This window comes from Bos mutus, chromosome 5 (genome assembly GCF_027580195.1).
Source record: "Bos mutus isolate GX-2022 chromosome 5, NWIPB_WYAK_1.1, whole genome shotgun sequence".
NCBI lineage: Eukaryota > Metazoa > Chordata > Mammalia > Artiodactyla > Bovidae > Bos > Bos mutus.
The window spans coordinates 62023026-62047811 of NC_091621.1; the positions used below are offsets into that span (position 1 = coordinate 62023026).

At 37.8% G+C, this 24786-nt stretch overlaps 1 protein-coding gene across 1 annotated transcript in view; it reads left to right on the forward strand.

Moving 5' to 3' along the window:
* The window catches only part of LIN7A (lin-7 homolog A, crumbs cell polarity complex component), a 162817-nt gene that overhangs the window by 85215 nt on the left and 52816 nt on the right, over window positions 1–24786 (forward strand). The window contains exons 3-4 of the mRNA XM_070370011.1: window positions 21146–21217; window positions 24207–24416. Of these exons, the coding sequence (XP_070226112.1) occupies window positions 21146–21217; window positions 24207–24416 (282 nt within the window). The remainder of the gene's footprint in view (window positions 1–21145; window positions 21218–24206; window positions 24417–24786) is intronic.

Genomic DNA, 24786 nt, shown 5'->3' on the forward strand with positions numbered 1-24786 from the left:
GTGGGCAGGAAGACCATCCCCATGGAAAAGAAATGCAAAAAAGCAAAATGGCTGTCTGAGGAGGCCTTACAAATACCTGTGGAAAGAAGAGAAGCAAAAAGCAAAGGAGAAAAGGAAAGATATAAGCATCTGAATGCAGAGTTCCAAAGAATAGCAAGGAGAGATAAGAAAGCCTTCCTCAGTGATCAGTGCAAAGAAATAGAGGAAAACAACAGAATGGGAAAGACTAGAGATCTCTTCAAGAAAATTAGAGATACCAAGGGAGCATTTCATGCAAAGATGGGCGTCATAAAGGACAGAAATGGTATGGACCTAACAGAAGCAGAAGATATTAAAAAGAGGTGGCAAGAATACACAGAACTGTACAGAAAAGATCTTCATGACCCATATAATCACTATGGTGTGATCACTCACCTAAAGCCAGACATCCTGGAATGTGAAGTCAAGTGGGCCTTAGGAAGCTTCACTACGAACAAAGCTAGTGGAGGTGATAGAATTCCAGTTGAGCTGTTTCAAATCCTGAAAGATGATGCTGTGAAAGTGTTGCACTCAATATGCCAGCAAATTTGGAAAACTCAACAGTGGCCACAGGACTGGAAAAGGTCAGTTTTCATTCCAGTCTCAAAGAAAGGCAGTGCCAAAGAATGCTCAAACTACTGCACAATTGCACTCATCTCACACGCTAATAGAAGGAAATGGCAACCCACTCCAGTATTCTTGCTTGGAGAATCTCAGGGACAGAGGAACCTGGTGGGCTGCCGTCTATGGGGTCGCACAGAGTCGGACACGACTGAAGTGACTTAGCAGCAGCAGCAGCACACGCTAGTAAAGTAATGCTCAAAATTCTCCAAGCCAGGCTTCAGCAATATGTGAACCGTGAACTTCCAGATGTTCAAGCTGGTTTTAGAAAAGGCAGAGGAACCAGAGATCAAATTACCAACATCCACTGGATCATCGAAAAAGCAAGAGAGTCCCAGAAAAACATCTATTTCTGCTTTATTGACTATGCCAAAGCCTTTGACTGTGTGGATCACAATAAACTGTGGAAAATTCTGAAAGAGATGGGAATACCAGACCACCTGACCTGCTTCTTGAGAAACCTATATGCAGGTCAGGAAGCAACAGTTAGAACTGGACATGGAACAACAGACAGGTTCCAAATAGGAAAAGGAGTACGTTAAGGCTGTATACTGTCGCCCTGCTTATTTAACTTATATGCAGAGTACATCATGAGAAATGCTGGGCTGGATGAAGCACAAGCTGGAATCAAGATTGCCAGGGGAGAAATATCAACAACCTCAGATATGCAGATGACACCACCCTTATGGCAGAAAGTGAAGAGGAACTAAAAAGCATCTTGATGAAAGTGAAAGTGGAGAGTGAAAAAGTTGGCTTAAAGCTCAACATTCAGAAAACGAAGATCATGGCATCTGGTCCCATCACTTCATGGCAAATAGATGGGGAAACACTGGAAACAGCGTCAGACTTTATTCTTGGGTGCTCCAAAATCACTGTAGATGGTGATTGCAGCCATGAAATTAAAAGATGCTTACTCCTTGGAAGGAAAGTTATGACCAACCTAGATAGCTTATTAAAAAAGCAGAGACATTACTTTGCCAACAAAGGTCCGTCTAGTCAAGCCTATGGTTTTTCCAGTGGTCATGTATCGATGTGAGAGTTGGACTGTGAAAAAAGCTGAGCACCGAAGAATTGATGCTTTTGAACTGTGGTGTTAGAGAAGACTCTTGAGAGTTCCTTGGACTGCAACGAGATCCAACCAGTCCATCCTAAAGGAGATTCAGTCCTGGGTGTTCATTGAAAGGACTGCTATTGAAGCTGAAACTCCAATACTTTGGCCACCTGATGCGAAGAGTTGACTCATTGGAAAAGACCCTGATGCTGGGAGGGATTGGGGGCAGGAGGAGAAGGGGACGACTGAGGATGAGATGGCTGGATGGCATCACTGACTCGATGGACATGAGTTTGGGTAAACTCTGGGAGTTGGTGATGGACAGGGAGGCCTGGCATGTTGTGATTCATGGGGTCTTGAAGAGTCAGACGTGACTGAGCAACTGAACTGAACTGAAGGTTATAATTAGAGCATGGCATCAATCTTTGGGAATTGACTCATGAAATTGATTTGCCATGCCATCTTGAGCCTTATATATAGGTAAGCTCATTTGGTTTCAATAAATAAATAAATATAGTTGCTCTTAGTATTATATCCTTAAACTTAAGAGTGTAACTTTGTCTTTAGAGATTTGCAGAGATGGAAATAATGAAAGATCTATGTAAATAATCTTAAATAACTTTTTAAAAATTAAAGTATAATTGATGTATAATTTAACAAATCTTTTTTATTTTTTAAAAATCTGAAATTTTGCAAAAATGCAGAGATTTTTCCAAGCTAAACTCTAGATATATTTTGGTATTTAAGTGAATGTTTGCTGTTGCCCTATCCTCAGAGGAGCATTTTGAAGTGTTCTCCCAAAAGTTAAGTGAAGTTCAGTTCATTTTCAGGTCTAGGCTTTTTAATTAGAACTTGGAATTCCTATACAGTGTTAGTGTGTAAGTAAGAATGCAAAATGGTGCACCTGCTATGAAAGACAATATGGAGCTTCCTCAAAAAATTAGAAATAAACTACCATATGACCCAGAAGCCCATCTTCTGCATATTTATCCAAAAGAATTGAAATCAGGATCTTGAAGCGGTATTAGCACTTATCCTATTCATAAGCATTGTGCATGCCTGAAGGTCATTATAGCTTTATTCCTGAGCATCACCATAAGCCTGACCAGACCCCCAGATGGGGTACAGGATGGATGAGCACCAGAGATGTGCATTATACCCACTGTTTGGTCATTTAAAAAAATAGTGTTTTATATTTACTTGTTTATGTTATAAGATTATGTCAAAATGGACATCAGATGGGCTGCATCAAAATATTCTCATTTTCAAGACTTATTTACTGCCAGGGGGTTATTCTGAGCCTTCTTTCTCCTTTGTTGTTGACAGTGCAATCATAGTCATTAGGACATATTACATAAAGAACTCATCAGAGTAGAACGGGAAGGGACCTGAGCAGCCTGGATAACTCAAGTCAAATGAAATCTGCCATCAGTAGCAGCTTGGTGAAATTCATGTGCATCTGTGGGTAGCTGCTGTCCAGTGTTCTTAAGGACAAAAGCTATGAGGTAGTTTTCACAGAGAATGTTCTTGCTAGATTAACTTTGTTTAGGCATGAGTTATTGTGCTGTTAGCCTTGAGTTTGATATTAATGATCAACAGTATGTATTGAATAAGGTGTCTTTAAACAAAAACTCACATAAAAAGACTAATAATTGCTTGATGGAAATGTAACCAGAGGCTTGTAGGATCCCAATTCTGAATTTTCCATAGGAGCAGTGGTGGAGCATAAGTTCAGCCATGAAATTAAAAGACGCTTGCTCCTTGGAAGAAAAGCTATGACCAACCTAGACTGCATATTAAAAACCAGAGACATTACTTTGTCAACAAAGGTCCATCTAGTCAAAGCTATGGTTTTCAGTGGTCATATATGGATGTGAGAGTTGGACTATAAAGAAAGCTGAGCACCAAAGAATTGATGTTTTAGAACTGTGGTGTTGGAGAAGACCCTTGGAGTCCCTTGGACTGCAAGGGGATCCAACCAGTCCATCCTAAAGGAAATTAGTCCTGAGTGTTCATTGGAAGGACTGATGCTGAAGCTGAAACTCCCAATACTTTGGCTACCTGATGCGACTCATTGGAAAAGACCCTGATGCTAAAAAAGATTGATGGCGAGAGGAGAAGGGGATGGCAGAGGATGAGATGGTTGGATGGCATCACAGACTCGAAGGACATAAGTTTGAGCAAGCTCTGGGAGTTGTTGATGGACAGGGAGGCCTGGTGTGCTGCAGTTCTTGGGTTCTCAAAGAGTCAGACATGATTGAGCAACTGAACTGAACTGAGTGGTTCAGTATTTGCTAATTCAGTGTTTGCATAGACTTTATAGACTAGAAATATTGCAACTAAAGGAATCAGTGGTGCTCATTTTCAATATAATCAATCCAAGAAGAGAGATCAAGCCTAGGAAAGCAGTTGTATAATATAAAGAATCATAATTCATAATTCTCCAGATATCTAGACATTGTGAAACATGATTAAGCTATTTTTGTAAGGTCACAGAGATTACCACAATGTGCCTCACTGTAGAGTAGTGCACGCTGAAGGATTTGGTTGTAACCAAGACAGTTACAGCTTCTGCCTGATAACTTATTTGGAAAAGGACTAAATCTTCTGCTTCTGTGTTTTAAAGACCTACTTTGAAGGCTACACAACTACTGTCTAAAAAGTGTTTACGTGGTGAGTTAGCACATGTTTTAAAAACACTTTCTAAATAGTAGGAGAATCTGTAGAACCTTTGGAAAGTTTAAGTGATGATGAAATCATTTGGTATTAAAATCCAGACCAGAAGTCAGTATTCTTTTTTACTCATTTTCAACATGATAACCTCTTCCACTCTGAAGCTTTATTTATTAAATAGTCTTTCTTTGTACTGACCTCATTTCAGAAATAATATGTTTTAGTAATTTTCAGCATTTAATTGTTACAGAAAAATTTATCTATCGCGAGCATTGCTTCCTATGTAAGTATATAAGAACTTTGTTCCTATGTACACATAATTTGGCAGAAAATCAGATAGGGAATTACTTGAACTATAATTTGTTAATATCTTCTCTTCTTATTGACCTGTCCATAACTCCGTTTTAACTTCATTTAACTTTCAAGTAATCAAAATAGAAAAAAAAGCAAAACAAAAATAATTAGTAGTTTATAAAATAAGTCACACAAGCTGATTCTAATAATTGGGGGTGGGTGGGTTAGGCTTAAAATTCTGTAGTTTAAAAAATATGTCTGTCTTCAGTAGGGTTTTTCCTAATTCATATTTTCTTATGACTATCAGAAGAAATCATATCATATCAGTCATATTTTCTTATGACTATTAGCATGTCTGTGCCATTAGGATTCTGATGAGTAATGCTTATAGATAGAATTTGGTTTTACTTTTTAATGTCTGGCTCTGATCTAATTGGTGAAATACTGAGTTAAATTATACAGTGTATACTTTTATGCTCAGGAGTTAATATAAATTTGGCAGTGAATATGCTAAAGTAGATCAGAAAATAATTATGAATACTGTTTCTCTTTTTTATCAATCCCATCCCATTCTTTCATTTTTTATCAGGCTTCTAGTTACCACTAGTAAATGGGCCTGTATTTTCTTTAGTCTGTCAGAACACAAGACAGAGGTAGGAATAACTGAGTACGAAGTATATAAACTATGGTAAAAGGGTAATTGATGAATGAACAGATCTCTTACATGAACAGATGATAAAATCTACACATAGACCATCTTTCGTTTTTTCAGTCACTTTCATAAATACACGTGGCACATATATAAGATTAAATATGATGGCACCTTAAAATAATATAGAAGAATATTTAATACATGGGGAAAATGTTTCCAGTATTTTAAGTGAAAAATCAGATTATAAAAGATACTCAGTGACTGACTTGGTACTGATTTCTTAAAATCAATAAATAGAACAGACTAGAAATAAATCCCCCAGAATGTTAATAGTGTTTATACCCTGATATGGAATTATGAATAATTTTAGTTTTTTGTACAGTTGTATTGTACAAATTTTCTGTAGTGTATATTGATTACTTTTACTGTCAAATCACTTTTTAAAGATTTATCTCTTGATATTCCCTCTTTCCTGAATATATTTTGAAAAAGGTAAATATATGAGTTATTTAAAGTCAAAAAGAAGCCTTGACTCTATAGGTTAAATATAAGACTAAGGCTTAGTATATAAATTACATAAATAGAAGTTGGATCCCTCAAGACCCTCACATCTTCTGACTCTAAGTTTCTCCCAGAGGATAACATATACACTAAGGACTTCACTTACCAACTAACCAAATAGATAACTCACAGATTATATCTTCCAGCCCGTATTCTTCCTCTGGTCTTCAGACCTACATATAACTGCCTACTGAGCATCTCTTGGAGATGACACAGTGATTTAAACTCATTATCCTGCATCCATGCCCGTGCCACCAAACTAGACCCTTTTCCATCTTTTCTTACCCGCAGGCTTCCAACACCCAGTTCTGTTCGGTTTACTCCTTAATTGTATTTAGCATCCTGCTCTGAAGTATATCCAGCATCGCATGCTTGCCAGAAAATTATAGTCTCATTTTCAACCATAATCCATTTATAACAACTTAAATATTGCACAGAACATACTTTAACTAAAATTTTATTCATTGTTTATCTGAAAATCCAGTCTAATGAGGCATCCTGTATTTTCACTTTTACCTCTGGCAACTTTATTATGAGCTATAATAATTTTATTCCAATCAACTGAATAATCAGGCTGGCTTTTACTGGGTTAAGTTTTTCTTTACTATTCGTTCGATTAGCTGAAATGACTCATATGACAATGACAGTATATACCTAATTGATCCAAAATGTACAGTTCATTTTCCTGATAAATGCATAATTTAAAAAGTAGAAGTTGATTTTACAAATCTGGCAGACTTGTAAGTACACTGGTAAATTTCAAGTCTACTTAGCCAATATCCTAGAATTTTGGGATCCTTTATGAGATTTCACATTGTCTTAATTCAATCAGAAAAAAAGATTTTAAGCCCGAAACTTTATTTGAATTTTACCCAAAATAAGCACATAGAGATTATCCAGTGCCTTTGAATGGTGCTATACTAATCGGAAATGACATCTTCCCAAAATTTTGTTCAGGCGTTTCCTGTCACAGGGGACTCTGGCTGTGTAACAAGGACAGGATGGGAACAGCTGCCTTAAGGGATTTCTTTTTTAGACAACAGTAAGGAAGGATATTTCTCCCTGGTGGCTTGGCCACCTGTCATGTGGACCCTGTGGAAATTCTCCACTGTGATTTCATTTTTTCCTTAAAGTTACTAAATAATTTGTACAAAATATTTATTTTGTTCAACCTTATGAAAGTTCTGTGTGTTAAGAAACCACTAGGAAATATAAACCAATTATAAAAATAAATAGAAACGTTAATAGTTAACGGCATAGTTTTTAAAATTATAATCATCCTTCACTTTTATAGTTTCACAACTAATGCTTCTGCTTTTTATAACAGAATAATTATAATTAGTTTTGAAACTATAAAACTGAACAAAATATTGTCTGTTCCTTTTGGAAAACTTAAGTATATTCAGAATCATTTTAATTCACTTACAACAAATGATGTAACTAACATGGTAATTTTAAAAATGATGGAGATTCTGAAGACTGTGATATGTAACTTAAACCAATAATTCTATGCCTCCCTACTGAGTTCCTCCAGAATTAAAACAAGAAAAAAAAAATACAATATGCCATCCCATTACCATCAGGGATGAGAAGGCATTTAATCCTCTGTAGGAAGTGATCCAGCATTACCCTCTTTGAGGGTCCTCACATCCTTGCCACAGCATTTGGGAAGTAGAGTGCTAGAGAACTTTCTTAATGTGTACTTCTCATTAGAATTAGCCCATGAACAACATTTTAGAAAAAGTTCCCATCCCTTTAAAACTTGCCTAGGAGGATGGATAGGTATTTAAAGCCATCAATTTTACCTTCATCTATATCTAAGCATTGATGATCACTTGCAATTTGAGACTGTATTTTCCTTAAGCCTGGTAATACCATTTTCATAAATTCACTGTAACGCACGAGTTAGGTGACAAATTATGGACCATTTTAATCTAGCTTTTCTGCTGTTGTAGCCTCCTTGTGTCCTTTAAAGCAAATCGCAAATGGCTTGTATCACATTGCAGCAGAAAGTCTTGAGTTACGAAGTTGAGTTTTGAAATGAGATTTGAAATGAGAACCATGAGAAGTAGACTTGAGATTTCAGTGCTATTAAGATGATAGCATCCTGGAGAAGGAAATGGCAACCCACTCCAGGACTCTTGCCTAGAGAATCCCATGGACAGGGGAGCCTGGCAGGCTACAGTCCACGGTGTCACAACAGCTGGACACGACTTAGTGACTAAAGCACCACCACAAGATGGTATCATAGCCAGTGGTCCAGGAGTGCTCAAATCCTCTCCTGCATTCCATCCATCTTCTTAAGGGGGTACCTCCGAGGTGAAAGACTCAAATAGAAAACAAATGACCCCTTTGTTATTAGCATGGAAAGCACCCAAATCCTCTCTCTAGCGTGTCTCTTTCTGGTAAAAGGTAGATTGGAGAATGAAGTCTGGGCCTAGATATCCAAATGAATTCCGCATTTCCTCCAGTCTGAGTCTGAGATGTCAGGTTTGGCTTAAGAAGGTAGAATAGAAAATGAGAGGAACAGGTCCATCTTCTCCAAGCCAGCTGCCCCTACCAGAGTTCCCATGACATGGGTGCAAAAAGAGCAGAAGATGGGTCTCATGGCTCCTGACCTTTTAGAGACCCTATCAGTAACCATAACCTAATAATAGTTGACCAGTCACATGAGCAGACAGGTCTTTCCCTGGGGATATTGAGGCAATAAGTAGACAGTTGTACAGAAGCTAACACATGGAAGGGAAGGACCAGTAACATTTAGTTCCCCCACATGTCACATTTGTTTTCAGTCTTCAAATTCAGCATTTATTATTTTTGGTTTTGGTTATAAGTAATGCCATGATTTCTGGCAGGAATGTCAGTTGACATATTGATTTTACCAGTAATACCATCAAACATCTGCTTTAATGACTGAACCCTGTTTTTAAATCATTTCAGCCTAATAGAGGTGTATTATCTCTTCTCTATACCTGTCAATATTTTTATTGTCCAAAAGGGTGGCATGTTTTCATCAAAGTTGATAGTCCTAGAGAGATGTAGCGTCCCCACTCCAGTACTCTTGCCTGGAAAATTCCATGGATGGAGGAGCCTGGTAGGCTGCAGTCGATGGGGTCGCTAAGAGTCGGACACGACTGAGCAACTTCACTTTGACTTTTCACTTTCATGCATTGGAGAAGGAAATGGCAACCCACTCCAGTGTTCTTGCCTGGATAATCCCAGGGGCGGGAGAGCCTGGTGGGCTGATGTCTATGGGGTCACACAGTCAGACACGACTAAAGTGACTTAGCAGTAGCAGTCCAACTCTTTGCAACCCTTTGGACTATAACCTGCCAGGCTCCTCTGTCCATGGGATTTTTCAGGCAGAGTCCTGGAGTGGGTTGCCATTTCCTCCTCCAGGGGATCTTCCTGACTCAGGGATCGATCCTGTATCTCCTGCATTGCAAGCGGAAAAGATATTACTCAAGAATTTTTTTCACAGGATTGGTTTGACCCTTGATCTTACTGTAGTAGACATGACTTGTAACCAGTGTGTGCTTTTTTCTTTTCTTTTGAAAAAGTGGTTGGTTCTAGACATTAAATTTTATGCCCTAAATTTGTGGTTTATAGGAATTCTAACACTGTGATTTTAAACAGAACATTACCACAGTTAGAAAAGCATATGGGGACTATATCTATACATGGATAGCTATAGATTTAAATGTGTACAATTTAATTATGGCTACTGTTTTTCCAAAATGAAAGAAAAAATTCTAGACAAAAATTAGATATTTAAAAAGAATCTCCTCCTTAATAGATGGGCCACTTTCAATTGATCTGAAATTACTTCTACAAAACCTCCTAAAATAAGTAGACTGTGTATTTGGTGACATAATTTCTATTTTATTCTAGTCACATCTAGTACAGTATACTTATTCACATCAGGGCACTTGATTTCTGCATGCATGGACTCCATTAAATGCAATTAAATTTAGAGCCACACAGATTTGTTTTATGTATTAATACCTCCCTTGGCCTAAAATTTACTAAAATAAAAACTGCTGAGTTTATATTTTGGTAAATACACTGGCTTAGCATTGTGAATGTTGTCCAAAAACCTAGGTGACCTTTAATTATATAAGAACATGAGAGATCTCAACCTTCACTTTTAATGTTATGAAAGTATTTAATATTTTAAAATCAGAGTCCACATCAAATAATTTTTCTTTATTCAACTCTTATCTGAGTTTCCAATTCTGAAAAATCAATAAATTCATTTAAAAATTATAGATAGCTGTAGATATAAGTATCAGTCTCAGTACTCACATGGCATTTTTTTTCCTGCTTGCTTTTGAATAAAAACCTACATTTAACAAGCTTTAATGAACACGATAATATGGTAGGATTTGGGCCATGTGATTTTTCCCATTTAGACTTTTTTCATTCATTTTCTGTAATCTGATCTCATGTCTTCTTGCTTTTCTCCCTCTTGAAGTTTAACGTCATTTTCATTTTTCACAACGTAGCTGTAAGTTTTCTTTCTTTTTTCCAGTCACTGATATGGAGGAGTTTGTTTAATCTTGACTATAATTCTATTGACATTTTAGTAGTTAGCTTGTCTGTAATCAGGCACTGGAGTATTCTATGTTTGACAGAGATATTACCATTCATTAAAGTATGCCTTGCTTTCCACATTTATAAATTTTGAGGAATGGGGGCTAATGTCATCTTCTTATTATAATAAATACTTTCTTAAATATTTGTAGGGCTTCCCTGGTGGCTCAGACGGTGAAGAATCTGCTTGCAATGTGGGAGACCTGGATTTGATCCTTGGGTTGGGAAGATCCCCTAGAGAAAGGAATGACTACCCACTCCAGTATTCTGGCCTGGACTTATACATTCCATGGACTGTATATGTATAGTCCATTGGGTTGCAAAGAGTTGGACATGACTGAGTGACTTTCACTTTAAATATATGTAGGTTTTTGTGTTTTGATGTTTTTATTTTTAGTTTCCAAAATAAAAGTTAAGTTTCTGAATATTTTCATCTCTTTAGAAAGATTTTCTGCCTTTTTAAAAATCAGGCATATAATTGCCATAAAGTGATACTTCCCCTTTTCAGTGTAAACTTTCAGAGCTTTAATAATCCTGTGTAGTCATCTTAACCATAACCTACATCAAGGTATTAGAACAGTTCTAACACCCGCCCCAATTTTCTCATGCCTAATAGTCAATCTCTTCCCACCCCCAGCTACTGACAACCTTCGATCTGTTTTCTGACCTTGTTTATTATTTTGCCTTTTCCTGAGTGTCATATAAATGAAATCATTAGAGAGTCTGGCTTCTTTCACTGAGCAGCATGCAGTTGAGATTCATCCACACGGTTGCATGTATGAATAGCTTGCTCCTTTTTATTGCCCAGCAGTAGTCCATTGTACAGATGTGCTTCCATTTGATTATGCATCTACCTTTGAAGGCTATTGAGTTGATACCAGTTTGTGGTGATTATGAATAAAGCATGCTTGCATCTCATTTTTATATGAATTTACATTTTTATTTATCTTGGATAAATAGCTAAATGTAGGCAATGAATCTTACAAGATTAGGTTTAAATTTATAGAAAACTATTATTTTGTTTTCTCAGGAGGATGTGGCATTTTCCATTCCCACTAGCCATGTACAAGATTTCTAGTTATTTAACACTCTTGCCATACTAGTTAGGAGAAGGCAATGGCACCCCACTCCAGTACTCTTGCCTGGAAAATCCCATGGACGGAGGAGCCTGGTGGGCTGCAGTCCATGGGGTCGCTAAGAGTTGGACACAACTGAGCGACTTCACTTTGACTTCTCACTTTCATGCATTGGAGAAGGAAATGGCAACCCATCCAGTGTTCTTACCTGGAGAATCCTAAGGACGGCAGAGCCTGATGGGCTGCTGTCTATGGGGCCGCACGGAGTCGGACACAACTGAAGCAACTTAGCAGCAGCAGCAGCCATACTAGTTATTGTCAGGATTTTTTGAAATCTCAACATTTTAGTAAGTGTGTACATGGATCTAACTATGGTTTTAATTTGAATTTCCTAGTGATTAATGATGTTGACTATGTTTTCATAGTTGCCACCCATGTATCTTCCTTGATGACATGCCTGTTCAGATACTTTACCCTTTTTTTTTTTTTTTTTTTGGACTTGCCGGGAGGCTTATGGAATCTCAGTTCCCCAACCAAGGATTGAATCTGGGCTACAGCAGTGAAAGTCTGGAATCCTAACCAAAACTCTCTCTATTTTACATAGTTTTTAATTGGATTGTTTTCTTGTTATTGACTTTGGAGAGCTCTTTATATATTGTGGATAGGAGGCCATTTTTAGCTATGTATTTGCAAACATTTCCTCTCAGTCAGCTTGTCTTTTCATTTTCCTAGTTATTTTCTGCATTTTTAACTGTATTTTTATCCTTTACTCTTAGTTTCTAAACCCTCATATTAACAAATTTACTTTGATTTCTAACAAAACTTGCAACTTTTGGAATTGGAAGAGGCTAGAAGGAAACAGACTCCAAATATAGCATAGTTACATATAACATTTACTTGAATAATATAGCAATGAGGAATTCTCTTGGCTGAAAATAGCATAAAATCCAACTTGAGTGGCTTAGACAAATAAGACTGTTTTTCTTCATTACAAGAAGTTGAGAGTAGGCAGCTGATCACAGAGATTCAGGAGGCCCATGTGATCAGAGCTGATGTCTATAGGTTTTGTTGGCCTTTCTCTTGTAGTTAAAGGTTGCTATCACAGCTGATAATATTCACTCAGACAAGAAACAGAGGGAGAAAAAAGGACAGTACTTGTACCAAGACAGCAACACTTTCACAGAAACCTCTCATCTACTTCCGGTTGAATTCTCACTGGACAGAACTGGGTCGTGTGTCTAGTCAGTGCTGGGAGGAGGGGGTTGAAAATAGGGCTGGCGTAAGGCAAGCCTTCCTTGTGTCTGTCTCATGCAACAACTTTAAAATAACACCCAAATGCACAAGTCAATAAAACTGTCTGCAAGAGCAGAAGATAACAATCGGAATCTAGTTTTGAACTTAAAAGTTTTTTTCTATACTTGCTGGCCAAGCAGCTAAACTCTAACGGCATCTTTCCAACTGAATCTTAGACATGCATGTAATAGTAATAATAAAAATATGGCAGCTATTATAATAAAAGTGTAAGAATAAGATGTCATGGTTCATGAAGCCACATAACTTTTTCTTCTTTGGCTAACTCTTGAAGATAGTGTTTTACATAGTAGAAAAGTAAGATTCATAGATAATACATTCCTTAAAGTCACAGAGAAAAGGGACTGAGAACAAGAAACTCATGATATAGAGTGGTCATCCCTTTCCTGTATCTCTGTACCAATCAGAGTTTTCAAGATCAACAGCGATGATTCAATGTAAAGTTCATATTGATACTGTCTACATAATCTATGATGGAGAAGGCAATGGCACCCCACTCCAGTACTCTTGCCTGGAAAATCCCATGGATAGAGGAGCCTAGTAGGCTGCAGTCCATGAGGTCGCTAAGAGTTGGACACGACTGAGCGACTTCACTTTGACTTTTCACTTTCATGCATTGGAGAAGGAAATGGCAACCCACTCCAGTGTTCTTGCCTAGAGAGTCCCGGGGATGGGGGAGCCTGGTGGGCTGCCGTCTATGGGTCGCACAGAGTCGGACATGACTGAAACGACTTAGCAACAGCAACAACAACATAGTCTGTGATAAATGAAAGCTCAGAGGCAAAAATCCTCTTGCACTTGAATTTTAGCTATTTGTTTTAACTCTATCTAAGTGGGAACTATAAACTTGGTACACAAGAGAAGCTTTTGCTGTGTTTGAATTTGTTATTCTCTCAGAGACATTTTTTCTCTCCAGAAAAAGTAGACTATCTGCTTTTAAATATAAAGAAAAAGTAAACTTTAAACTTTTCACTTAAAATATTTTAAAGTAGCCCCTCTATGGTAAACACTAATATTAGCTCAAAGTTTTAGAAGCAGCCAGTATTTTTTTTTTTTTTCATATTTTGGCCCATATGCCTAACATACTGAGTAGAATAGCCCATAAGTGAATATTAGCTGAATGAATTAATGAATGAATCTTTTTGAACCAACTCACTACACTTCCAATGCTTTTATTGAATTAATCTGTATTTGTCAATTTTCAGTATGTTAGAATAGATTCTGGGCTTTCCTGATGACTCTGCCTGCAATGCGGGAGACTTGGGTTCAATCCCTGGGTTGGGAAGATCCCCTGGAGGAGGGCATGGCAACCCACTCCAATATTCTGGCCTGGAGAATCTCATGGACAGAGGAGCCCGGTGGGCTACAGTCCATGGGGTTGCACAGAGTCAGACACGACTGAGCAACTAAGCAGCTGTGCTCACGACTGAGCACAGCACGGCAGAATAGGTTCTAAATACACAAAATGCTTGTTGAATTTGTGGGATTTACTCAAGGTTAGGGAATTATTGATTAAAATGTAAAATAAAACCCTGTGGGAAGAGTTTTTATAAATTATTTGACTTTTCACTAGGAATTAAATGTATCATATCCAATAGAATATGCTTAGAAATAGTGTAGGTAAAGTTTGCCAAACGTCTGGGGACCCAAAAGATTCCGAGGACCATAAGCCCCATCCCACTGTCCCTTCAAGAAGCCCATACAAGAGTTTTCTGTTTCCCATCAGAAACTTTCTCAGGGTATCTGGAAAGTACTTTAGCTTTCCATAACAACTTTCTTCAAAAATTTATACTTTTACAGTTGTCCTTGAAAAGTAAGATAGGCAGGGATAGGCTTTGCCCCTTAGGAAATAAAAGGCTAAGAAATGTTCATAAGATGACACAGCTAATGAAAAGATAATTAATGTCTCCAGGCTTTGACTTGGAGCATGACCTTTATAGCTCACTTTTGAAAGCCAAGTAATCAGAATCTATTGTATTTTATAGGATGAAAGCTGACAATAATACTCGATTTCACTTTGTATGTTAAAACCAGAAAAGAGGATTAAAATGCTGTTTCACTTTCATTTGGAGTGATATATTTGTTGATTTCAGAACCATATTGTAAATTTACAGCTACCACTTGTTTAGTGGTATAAACATAAAAAATTCAGAAACTTTTATTCTGAATATAAGAACTTGTGACATCTGCACATCTGTTTCAACACATGCTGTCAAAATAGTAGTGGTCTGATGTTGTCTCAATATAAGAAAACCTGATGTGGTTAAAAGAGGAAATATTTGGGAGGCAGTTAGATATGAATTTCTGTACCAAACTGACCACTGACTAGCTGTGTAATTATGGGCATGTTGCCATCTCCATGGCTGTTTTCTTATGTGCAGAATGCCTGAACCACAAATTGTGAGAATGAAATGAACTCATGGATATAAAATGCTTAGCACTACACTTGGCCTACACTTGATATTTGACTCCAAAAATTATGTATTGAACATTTAGAAGACCCTTTACTCAGTACTATACAAATTACATTTTCCAGCTCACAAATTATTACATATCAAAAGAAAATCGGTATCTCTGTTTACTAGTTCAGGGTTTTCCAATCTCAGCTTCATTGACATTTTGGTAGGTAATTCATTACTGGAGTGGGGCAGGCTACCCTGACCATTGTAGGCTGTCTAGCAGCATCCCAGGCCTCTACGTACTAGAGGCCAGCAACACCATCACTCTCCCCATTTGTAACAACCCAAGATGTCTCCAGACATTGCTCAGTGTCTCCTGGAGGTGGGGGCAAAATTGTCCCTTGTCGAGAACCACAGTCTTGATCAATTCTTCCTAAAAGTGTTCACAGCCTCCTAGTCCTAGAAGATTCTTCCTCAAAGTTCCCAGGGTCAAATACATTGGGAAACATTAAATAGTAATAATAGTAATTAATTTCTTATGCATTTACTATATCCCATGGACAGCTCTTATCTCATTGAATCTTCACAACAGAAGAACTACAAGTTAGTTGCTGCTTTAAGCACATTTTTCAAACTAAAAATTGAGCCCAGAGAAATCAAGTAACTGATCAAGGCTTAGGGTTTGTTTCCTCCAGAGTATGTGCAGTTATCTATACACACTACTTTTCTTATATGGCCCGTTTTTAAATTCACAATTCAAACTGGGGTATTAAGGATAATTATTCTTAATTTGTATTTATCTCAGACTCTTAGAAAATTATTTTTTGCTTTTGTGCTTCAATTTTCCTCCTTTTATTTTTTATTGAAATATAATTGACATATATTAGTTTCAAATGTACAACATAGCAATTCAATATTTGTCTATACTGTGAAATAATCACCACAGTAAGTCTAGTTAGCATCCATAACTGTGAATAGTTACAAATTTTTTTCTTCTTTTCCTGGTGAGGAGGACTTTTATGATCTACTCTGTTAGCAACTTTCAAATGTACAATACATAGCTCCATGGCGTCACAGTGAGTCAGACATGACTAAGCACGCATACATACACAGTACTGTTAACTGTAGTGACCTTGCTGTCCACTGTATTCCCATGACTGATTTTATAACTGAAGTTTGTACCTTTTTGCCCACCCCAACCCCCCTCTCTGGCAACTACCAATCTGTTTTCTGTATATATGAGCTTGGTTCCATTTGTTTGCTTGTTTTGTTGTTGTTGTTTTTTTTTTTTACATGCAACATATAAGTGAGATCATATGGTATTTATCTTTCTCTGTCTGACTTATTTTAGTTAACGTAATGCCTTCAGGATCTATGTACTTTATTACAAATTGCAAGATTTTATTCTTTGGCTGACTAGTATTCCGTTGCCTGTTTATCCATTGATGTCTACTTAGTTTGTTTCTATACCTTCAGTTCAGTTCAGTTGCTCAGTCGTGTCCGACTCTGCGACCCCAGGAATCACAGCATGACAGGCCTTGGCTCTCCTAACTAATGCTGCAATGAACATATTGCATATATGTGCATATATAGATATGTGTGTGTGCATATATCTTTTTGAGTCAGTGTTTTCATTTTCTTTGGGTAAATACCTAGAAGTGCAATTACTGGATCATAATATAGTTCTATTTTTAATTTTTTGAGGAAATTCCACAATATTTTCCATAGTGGTTACACTAATAGGACTTCCCTGCTGGCTCAGACGATAAAGCATCTGCCTACAGTGTGAGAGACCCAGGTTCGATCCCTGGGTCGGGAAGATCCTCTGGAGAAGGCAATGGCAACCCACCCCAGTACTCTTGCCTGGAAAATCCCATGGATGGAGGAGCCTGGTAGGCTACAGTCCGTGGGGTCGCAAAGAGTCAGCCACGACTGAGCGACTTCACTTTCACTTTACAGTAATTTACAATTGCATCAACAGTGCACGGGGGTTTTCTTTTCTCCACATCCTCTGCAACTCTTGCTATTTCTTCTCTTTTTGGTAATAGCCATTCTAACAGGTGTGAGATGATATCTCATTATGGTTTTGATTTGCATCCCCTGATGATTAGTGATGTGTTAGTGATGTTGAGCTTCTTTTCATGTGCCTGTTGGCCATCTGTACGTCTTCTCTGGAAAAATGTCTATTCAGATACCCTGCCCATTTTTAAATTAGATTGTTTTATTTTTGGTGTTGAGTTGTATGAGTTCGTATATTTTGAATATTATCCTCTTATCAGATATGTGATTTGCAAATATTTTCTCCCATTCAGTAAGTTGCTTTTTCATTTTGTTGATGGCTTCCCTTGCTGTGCAGAAGCTTTTTAATTTGATGTAGTCTCATTTGTTTATCAGAGAAGGCGATGGCACCCCACTCCAGTACTCTTGCCTGGAAAATCCCATGGACGGAGGAGCCTGGTAGGCTGCAGTCCATGGGGTCCCAAAGAGTTGGACATGACTGAGTGACTGAGCGACTTCACTTTTCACTTTCATGCATTGGAGAAGGAAACGGCAACCCACTCCAGTGTTCTTGCCTGGATAATCCCAGGGACAGGGGAGCCTGGTGGGCTGCTGTCTCTGGGGTCGCACAGAGTCAGACACGACTGAAGTGACTTAGCAGCAGCAGCAGCAGCAGTAGCAGCATTTGTTTATTTTTGCTTCTGTTACCTTTGCTTTTAGAGTCAGATCCAAAAAATTATCTCTGAGATCACTATCAAGAAGCTTACCACCTATGTTTTTTTCTATGAGTTTTATGGTTTTAGGTCTAACATTCAAGTGTTTAATCTATTTTGAATAAATTTGTGTGTACGGTCTAAGATAATTGTTTAGTTTCATTCTTTTGCGTGTGGCTGTCCAGTTTTCTCAACAGTGTTTATTTGTAAGACTGTCCTTTCCCTATTGTGTATTCTTATTTCCATTATCATAAATTAATTGACCATACACTACAGGTTTATTTCTGGGCTCTCCATTCTGTCACATTGATCTATGTCTGTTTTTATGTCAACACCATACAGTTTTGGTCACTACAGCTTTGTAATATAGTTGGAAACTAAGGTGGATGATGCCTCCAGCTTTGTTCTCCTTTTTCAAGATTGCTTTGTCTATTCAAGGTCTTTTGTGGTTCCATATAAATTTTAGGATTATGTTCTATTTTTATGAAAAATGTCTTTGGAATTTTGATAAGAATTGCATTAAATCTGTTGATTGTGTTAAACTTAGATGAGAGTCTTCCTGATGGAAGGGCATTCCAAACAGAACACACAGCATGTGCAAAGGCCTGAACAACTCAGAGGGTGTGATATGTTTGGTTAATGCTCAGAGAGAAGGAAAGGAAGTACGAAAACAAGACTAAGAGAGCAGACTGGGTTCTGCATTGTTTTGCTAGCTGGACTTTTGTAAGCATTTGACTTTGCAACCTTTACTGTAAGGGCAAGAGGCAGCCAGGAGCACCGAAGCAGCATGGTCTGGTTGATGATGATAACTAAAGTCCATAGTGCTTTGTTGGTGGAAAGACCCAGTTGACATTAATGCAGTGCTTTGAGCAACAGATAGTAAGTCAGAATGGAGCAAAGGGGTCAAATTTGAGAGAGTTTTAACAAGTGAAACAGGCTAGAGAAAATCTTCCTCTTAAATAGGCTGTAAGAGCAAATAAGTGGCATTTGTGGAAGGGCTATTTCTACAAAACAAAATGATGTACTGTCTAGGAAGTAGCATGGAAACATGTATAGCAGCTATTTTGATAATCTGAAGAATTTGCATTAGCAGGTCCCAGTTCCACAAAATGCTCTTCAGAAAACTGTGCTCCTCCCTGTTTAGATTTCCTACAGAAATTGGATACCATGGTTATTTAGTGGAAGTACAAGATAAAAGGTAGATTCTGAGTAGTCCTCCTGCCCTTCTAGTCCAGACTGTTTTATCTTTCTTCTCCTTAAATATGCTACCTGGGGAAGATGAATCAGCATTAGTGGGGAATTCAACCAAATCTATTTGAGAAAGGAGCCAATAAAAAAATGTTGGGAAATTAGTCCCAGGCACTCAATGAATGGTTGTTGAATTGATCAACTTTTGAATTGACCTTAATAACTTTTAACTTAAGCATATAAAGTATGATTAATAGAAAAGAAAAGAAATCTTCAATTTAAATTTTCCTATTTTATCTTTTATTGGTATAGCTTATGGGTCACTCCTGAAATATATTCCAGTATAATACCAAATGGACTTTTACCTTTGTGGTTTGCTGTACTGTGCTTAGTCGCTCAGTCATATCCAACTCTTTGCAACTCCATGGACTGTAGCCTGCCAGGCTCCTCTGTCCATGGGATTTGCCAGGCAATAATACTGGAGTGGGTTGCCATTTCCTTCTCCAGGGAATCTTCCCGACACAGGGATCAAACTCGGGTCTCCTGCTTCACAGGCAGATTCTTTACTATCTGAACCACCATGAGAAGAGGGAGGTGCCACTTTGAGGACACTGAATCCAGGAACAGACCTAAGCTGAGAGTAAGAGAAAGATAGGACTCTTACTTTAGCAACTTAAATGAGAGGCTTGATGTAGCATGCATTATCAGTTCCCACCATGGGAAGATTTATTATTTAAATCTTCAAAATGAGCATATAATCAAGCATATTTAATCATGTTATTTTTCAAAACGTCTTCTTCAAACTGTCCTTTAAAAGTTATCTTCTACACTTCAGTTTATTTAAAATTAAGCAATATATTTTAGCAACTAATTTCCTAACCCCATCCTTGGTAGTTTAGAGGAAAAATATAACAATATTTCTGTTATGTTTCAACAGTCTCTATAGTTGTGTCTCAGTTCAGTTCAGTTCAGTCACTCAGTCGTGTCTGACTCTTTGTGACCCCATGAATCGCAGCACGCCAGGCCTCCCTGTCCATCACCAACTCCCGGAGTTCACTCAGACTAACGTCCATCGAGTCAGTGATGCCATCCAGCCATCTCATATAGTTGTGTCTAGAATCATACTTAGTAATAATATGTTCTTTCTAGGAAGTAACCTGTTGGGGTTGGCGTTCTGAGAGTGTTACTTCAGTAAAAGGATCCATACAAAATAATTATTATTTACTCATATTTCAGATGGACAAAAAGAATCCAAGTGGTAAAGTGGTTCAACCAAGACCTCATAGTTCCCAAATTATATTAAAAGGCTCAAACACAGGTCCACTAGTCAGCAAAACCTGTATGCTTACTGTAACATCATTCTAGACTCAGATTTTACCTTCCATTCTTTCCGTTTCACCTAAGTGTTAACATGAACCTGTAGTGGATATGTTGTTTTGTATACCAGTTCCGAGAATCTCTTACTTGACTTGTCTTTGCTCTTGAATCTCTGTAGTTCCAAATTATGACTGTGTATCAGCAACACATTCCAACATGCATACCTTCCAGTGTTCAAGGAAAAGATATTGTCATCTCAGTGTTGTGGAATTTTGAAAACTGTTTTTAAAGTATCACCTAGATTCAGGAAATAACTATATACATCATTTTTATTACATATTTGAGAGCTAGAACTGTAAATAATGGTAAACATTTTTACCAAAGGGTTTTTTTATAAAACCAGATATAGAAGTTTTATTACTTGATAAACAAGGAATGCCAAATTTAAAACTTCTGAATAAAAATGATTGCCTTATCTTTTCTACAGCAACCTCCTCCAACCCATCCAAAAACATAGGAGGGATTTTTAGATCAAATCATCAGGATAATTGATCCAGACCTGTTTCACTTTGTGATAGGGAACTTCTGTCTTAGCAATGAAAATTTATTGTCCTATCTGCAATGAAAGAATTGATATTCTTAATGTTCTTACACATTCTTTTTTTATGTGAACATTTTAGGTGTATCAATATATGCATGAAACGATAACTGTTAATGGCTGTCCCGAATTCCGTGCCAGGGCCACAGCAAAGGTAAGACTTGAGTAACTTTAAAAATATACTTAACCCCAGTGATCTAGTAATTGATTGTGCGCGTGTGTGTTTCAGGTATTCTCGTGTGTACACTGTAAGAGAATTTAGACATCAGTGGCAGCCCAGAGTCTAGAACCAGTACTACTTCCCAGGTAAAAATCCTAATGGAAAAATTGAACGTTTCTGCTGCTTCTGTAGCTTAAGAAAGGAGAATGATTTCATTAAACTCACTAAATGTTCATTTGGCACAAGCAAATCTACTGGTTCATCGTATGAAATACTTCTTGGTTTTCTGACACATTCTTCTGATCCAAAAGAACCTGTTCACTATTCAATGCATGGAAATTTATTTGCACAAGTCTAAAGGTTTGACTCAAGCTAGACATGGCAAGAACTCACCTGATACCCACTGATGGAGGATTTTTCCATGTACTACTCAGCAGAGCAGCTGAACGAATATGATATTGACCTAAAGGGAAGGCTTGTTGGCTGTTGTGGTAGAGACTACATTTGCTCTTGAAAAACTCCAATCCAGAGATTGTAGAGACCCTATGAATGAAAATGTTACAGCAGTAGGATCATGAGATTATATGGAAAATAGACCATAGGAAATAACAGTTTTAACCTAAAATTACTACTGCAGTTCTTATTTTATAAGTGCAGAAATGTTATAGTAGATATACATTTGCTTTTTAAAAGCTTTTCTCTTTCTAATAATATATAAGAAATAACTGTTGGAAATAATCAGAATTTTCCATTTAATTCTTTTGTGTTACATCACCTCTTACTTGGTTTCTCTCCTGACTTTTAAGTTTTCATCTGTAACTGAACACTGTAGACTTGTGACTATTTTTTCGTTTTTGTTTTTTAATTTTTTTTTAACCCAGGCACAAAAAGGGTATTATTATCATTACATCATGCTTTGCTTGTACTGAAGTGAAACACACACAGAAAAATGATCCCTACATGGTTTAATTAAGGGGAAAGTGAATTATGTAGTATTTTACCATTCTCATTTCTTATTCATGTAGAACAGCAGGATAGCAGCATAATGTTGCAATAGCACAATATTTTCTGGTTGTTTCTGGGCTGTCTGCATTGCATCCATGTCAGCCATTAAAACCTATGCATGACAACAGGGTTTGCATGAGCAAATGCATGTAGCTAAAAACAAGCCATTATTTCCATTTCATTCACTATCTTTCACTAAATGCAGACAGTAGCATAATGCTAAGTTGATGTGTTAATGCTGTGTGTGAAAAAGAATGTACAGTTGTTGGGAATTAGTATTTTCACAGTGTTGAGTAAATCGCTTTATAATAGACATTTAACCAGCTGTGGTTAAGGCAGGTTACTGGAGGTGGAAAATAAGAAGCAGGCAATATTCTTACTTTATTTCAATGGAAGGGAGGGGGTGAAAACTAATGGTAAGTTATTTCTTTAACTTATTTTTTAAAACTAATATATATGAGTTTTAAAATAAACGTATGTCCATATTAAATTGTATTTTGTACATCTAGGTATAAAACCATGGACTTCTTATTTTACCTACATTGCTAGAGTAGTTGAAATATTAATTTTAAATATAAGGGGAAAAAAACCTGTGCCAGATAAGAGGACCTCTCATAATAATATGGAATACTGATGTGGAATAATTATAATCTGTTTGAATCTATTATTTTGTTTTAGCTTTTTTTCTTTTAGGCATTTTCAATTTAGGAAAAAAGTAGTAAATTTGTTAAGCCAGTGGTTACAGTGCTCCGTGGTGTATTGAGTTATTATTTATGAACATTTATCAGGTGTCGCTAGTGGTAAAGGAACCGGCCACCAATTCAGGAGACATAAGAGATGCAGGTTCGATCCCTGGATCAGGAAGATTCTCTGGAGGAGGGCATGGCAATCCACTCCGGTATTCTTGCCTAGAGAACCCCATGTGTTGACCCCATGTGTGTCCATAGGGTCACAGAGTCAGACACAATTGAAGCTACTTCATGTATGCACAAGCACCAAGTTAGACTGTGTAATACAAAAAAGTGGAAGCCACAGTCTCAGCCCTTAAGGTGCTGGTGATCAGCACATATATAATATATGCAATAATTGTAGTTTATGTACTGTATGTAGGTATTATATGCACCAAAGCTATTTGGAATCCAAGGATAGGAAGAATTGCATCTAACCAAGACCTCTGGGAAAGATTTTTATGAAAAAGGGAAAACTTTGTCATAATGGGTAAGATGTAGAACGGTGGAAATAGTTGGGCTGAGCTTTGCCAAAGAAAGGAATTATAAAGGACCCCACTCCAGTACTCTTGCCTGGAAAATCCCATGGATGGAGGAGCCTAGTGGGCTGCCGTCTGTGGGGTCACACAGAGTCGGACACGACTGAGCGACTTCCCTTTCACTTTTCACTTTCATGCATTGGAGAAGGAAATGGCAACCCACTCCAGTGTTCTTGCCTGGAGAATCCCAGGGACAGAGGAGCCTAGTGGGCTGCCGTCTGTGGGGTCGCACAGAGTCGGACACGACTGAGCGACTTCCCTTTCACTTTTCACTTTCATGCATTGGAGAAGGAAATGGCAACCCACTCCAGTGTTCTTGCCTGGAGAATCCCAGGGACAGAGGAGCCTAGTGGGCTGCCGTCTGTGGGGTCACACAGAGTCGGACACGACTGAGCGACTTCCCTTTCACTTTTCACTTTCATGCATTGGAGAAGGAAATGGCAACCCACTCCAGTGTTCTTGCCTGGAGAATCCCAGGGACAGAGGAGCCTAGTGGGCTGCCGTCTGTGGGGTCGCACAGAGTCGGACACGACTGAAGCGACTTAGCAGCAGCAGCAGCAAATGAAGAAAGCCCCCTCCATCCCTTTTGTATTCTTTCTTTCACAGGAGAATGCTATAAAATAGGAGGAGTTGCCCGGTCTACGCACTGCAAATCATGTGAATAGCCTTATTTCCCTCGTTTTATCACCAAATGATCATCTTTTCTTTCAGGCTACAGTTGCAGCTTTTGCAGCTAGTGAAGGCCATTCCCACCCTCGGGTAGTCGAACTGCCAAAGACAGATGAAGGCCTTGGTTTTAACGTGATGGGAGGAAAGGAGCAAAATTCTCCCATTTATATCTCTCGCATCATTCCTGGAGGGGTGGCTGAAAGACACGGAGGCCTCAAGAGAGGAGACCAGCTGCTATCAGTGAATGGAGTGGTATGTTCATAACATAATCAGAGGTTTTTCACTCTGAGTACATCCTCCCCTCCCCCATCGCTGTTATTGAATCAGTGTTGAAATCCTAGAGCAAATCTTTATATTGTGTCCAAACAACTTCCTAAGCATTGATGGATATCAAACCTACAAAAGAGATAATTTTATAGCTTTGATTTATCATTTTGTCTTGTTCAGGGATAATAAAGAGGACCTCCTGGGAAAATCATCCCAAGATATTATTCCAGCTAGTAGAATTTTCCCCACATAATACTCTAATTGAATTAATACTTAAAAGAACATAATTTCAAGTTACTTTTATTCAAAGTTTGTTGTTATTCAGTCACTGAGTTGTGTCTGACTCTTTTGCAAC